Source organism: Salvia hispanica, chromosome 3 (assembly GCF_023119035.1).
Source record: "Salvia hispanica cultivar TCC Black 2014 chromosome 3, UniMelb_Shisp_WGS_1.0, whole genome shotgun sequence".
Taxonomy (NCBI): Eukaryota; Viridiplantae; Streptophyta; class Magnoliopsida; order Lamiales; family Lamiaceae; genus Salvia; species Salvia hispanica.
The window spans coordinates 36,844,692-36,847,125 of record NC_062967.1 but is presented as its reverse complement, the minus strand read 5'-3'; the positions used below and the strand labels follow the sequence as shown (position 1 = coordinate 36,847,125).

The window sequence follows — 2,434 nt, the reverse complement described above, 5'->3', positions numbered from 1 at the left end:
AAAGAATGGTAATTACCATAGGGCCTTGTCAGAGGATTGGCCTCATATGAGGATTGTATATCAATATCTATTGTATAACCGATTCCATTTGAGTTCAGTCAAATACTGTCCATCACCATTCGCCTCTTTTTTCTTACATAAACAAACCAAAAATTTCACTCTATCTTTGTACAACATCCGTTCTTAAAAAAATAGAAACTATTTTCATTATTTCTGTCCCTTAAAATTAGAAACTTTCTATTTTAGGAATTTTTTCTTTGTAATGGAGTGGATCTCATTCTCCACTAACATTACTTAAATCACTTTTTCTTTGTATATCTCTCTTACTTTATCAGTTGTGCATTAAAGCTTATGACATGTAAAGAGTTTCTATTCATAAAGGACAAAGGTAGTAGTATTAGTTAGGTTGATCAGTATCATAGAAGAAATCAATTTTTTGGTTGTTCCACCTAAACTATGAAGGCTAATGTTGAATTTGTTTGCAGGACATACAAGACTTAGAAAGATCATTTTTATTGGTATGTCAACCATGCTCTGCTAATACATCTTATCTACAGTCATCCTCTACTTCAATATTCTACTAATTATGACGATCGATAATTTTAAAAATGACTATGATCAACTTCATTAATAGTGCCCTATTTTCCTAATACTTAAACTTCAATGTGATCACGGATCAGCATACTACATTCTTCTGAGATACATCTAAACAATATTTTGTCACTTCAACAGGCGGTATTACCATAGGCTCTCTTACATCCTCTTCGATAGTTGTATTCCTTTTCATTCGGAGAAGGCGTGCAAAGGCAAAGCAAGATCGTGATAGAGACATCGAACTCTTTCTAAAGGACAATGGGAATCTTGTACCAATGAGATACAGATACTCCAGCATCAAGAAAATGACCAATTCATTTACTGAAAATTTAGGAAGAGGGGGATTTGGCAGTGTTTATAAAGGAGAATTTCCAGACGGCCGTCTTGTAGCAGTGAAGGTCTTGAATGAATCAAATGGAAATGGGGAAGATTTCATGAATGAGGTCGCCAGTATTAGCAGAACTTCCCACGTTAATATTGTGGCGTTATTGGGGTTTTGTTTTGAAGGTTCGAAAAGAGCTCTCATTTATGAATTCATGCCGAATGGTTCTCTTGAAAAGTTCATTGACAACAATGCTTCATCGTCTCAAGAATCTGGGTTGGGATGGGATAAATTGTTTGGGATCATTCTTGGGATAGCTCGAGGGCTGGAATACTTGCACCAAGGCTGTAATACGGGGATTCTACATTTGGACATCAAGCCTCAGAACATTCTTCTCGATAAGGATATGAATCCAAGGATTTCAGATTTCGGGCTTGCTAAATTGTGTCCAAACAGATCAAGCATAGTCTCTATGATGGGGACAAGAGGTACAATAGGATACATTGCTCCAGAAGTGTTTTCTAGAAACTTCGGAGATGTCTCTTATAAGTCGGATGTGTATAGTTATGGGATGCTGGTTTTGGATATGGTTGGGGGAAGGACAACCGTTGATCGAAGAGATGTAGAGTGTACTAGTGAAATATATTTCCCCACATATCTCTACAAGCAGATTGAGATGAATGCAGAAAGAGATGGTGATCTTGGTGGAGCATTGGACGAAGAAGATGAAATCGAACACATTAAGAGAAATTTGATCATTGTTGGGTTGTGGTGCATTCAGACAAACCCTAAGGACCGACCGTCGATGACAAGAGTGGCAGAGATGTTGGAAGGGAAAGTTGGGTTGTTGGAGGTTCCATCTAAGCCTTACCTAAATTCACCCCCTAGAGCAGCACCAACCTATTCAACTTCTGAATCCTTAGCTTGAATTTGTGTTGTAAGTTATGTTAAAATTTTACTGTAGAAGGTGTTAAGGGTCACTGTTTACTGAGCAACAAGAATGTATCCTGTTTCTTTTTTTTCTTGAAAAGGAAATATAGGAAGAAACAAGACTTAATATGACGACCATTCAAAGTTGGGTTCATTCTAGAGAGTCAGAAATGGTCGCCGGTTAAGTTGGAAATATTGATTCAATTCCAAAACCTTGCATTTCTACACATAAGTCTTAGTCAATACCATTTTTTCAATGTATAAAATATAATTTATATTGGAGGCAATCAAATAGTAATGAAGTGATGGATTCTACCAATTGACAAAGTCAGTACTTATTAATAAGTTCAACATTATTTTCTTATTATTACTATATGCTAAAGCATTTTCTTCACACCATAATTGCAAATCTTACAACGTTTGGTGTGGAAAAACTGTTATCCACAGCAAAATACAGCAAATTAAAACAACGGCCTAGCAAAAGAAAGGATTCATTTATGCAACAAAATCCTTGGCCAAGTTCACAACTTTTGTCGAACTGGTGGAGCGCAAAATTCTTATCTATTGTGGGATAGAAGAATTTATCAA

The 2,434-nt window shown here is 36.2% G+C and overlaps 1 protein-coding gene across 1 annotated transcript; it reads left to right on the top strand.

The window, feature by feature from the left end:
• Nucleotides 1–854: 854 nt before the first annotated feature.
• On the top strand, nt 855–1,844 carry LOC125210036 (LEAF RUST 10 DISEASE-RESISTANCE LOCUS RECEPTOR-LIKE PROTEIN KINASE-like 2.4). The gene has a single exon (XM_048109612.1). It carries the CDS (start codon nt 870–872, stop codon nt 1,842–1,844), a length of 975 nt encoding a protein of 324 aa, XP_047965569.1. The 5' UTR covers nt 855–869.
• Nucleotides 1,845–2,434: the final 590 nt, after the last annotated feature.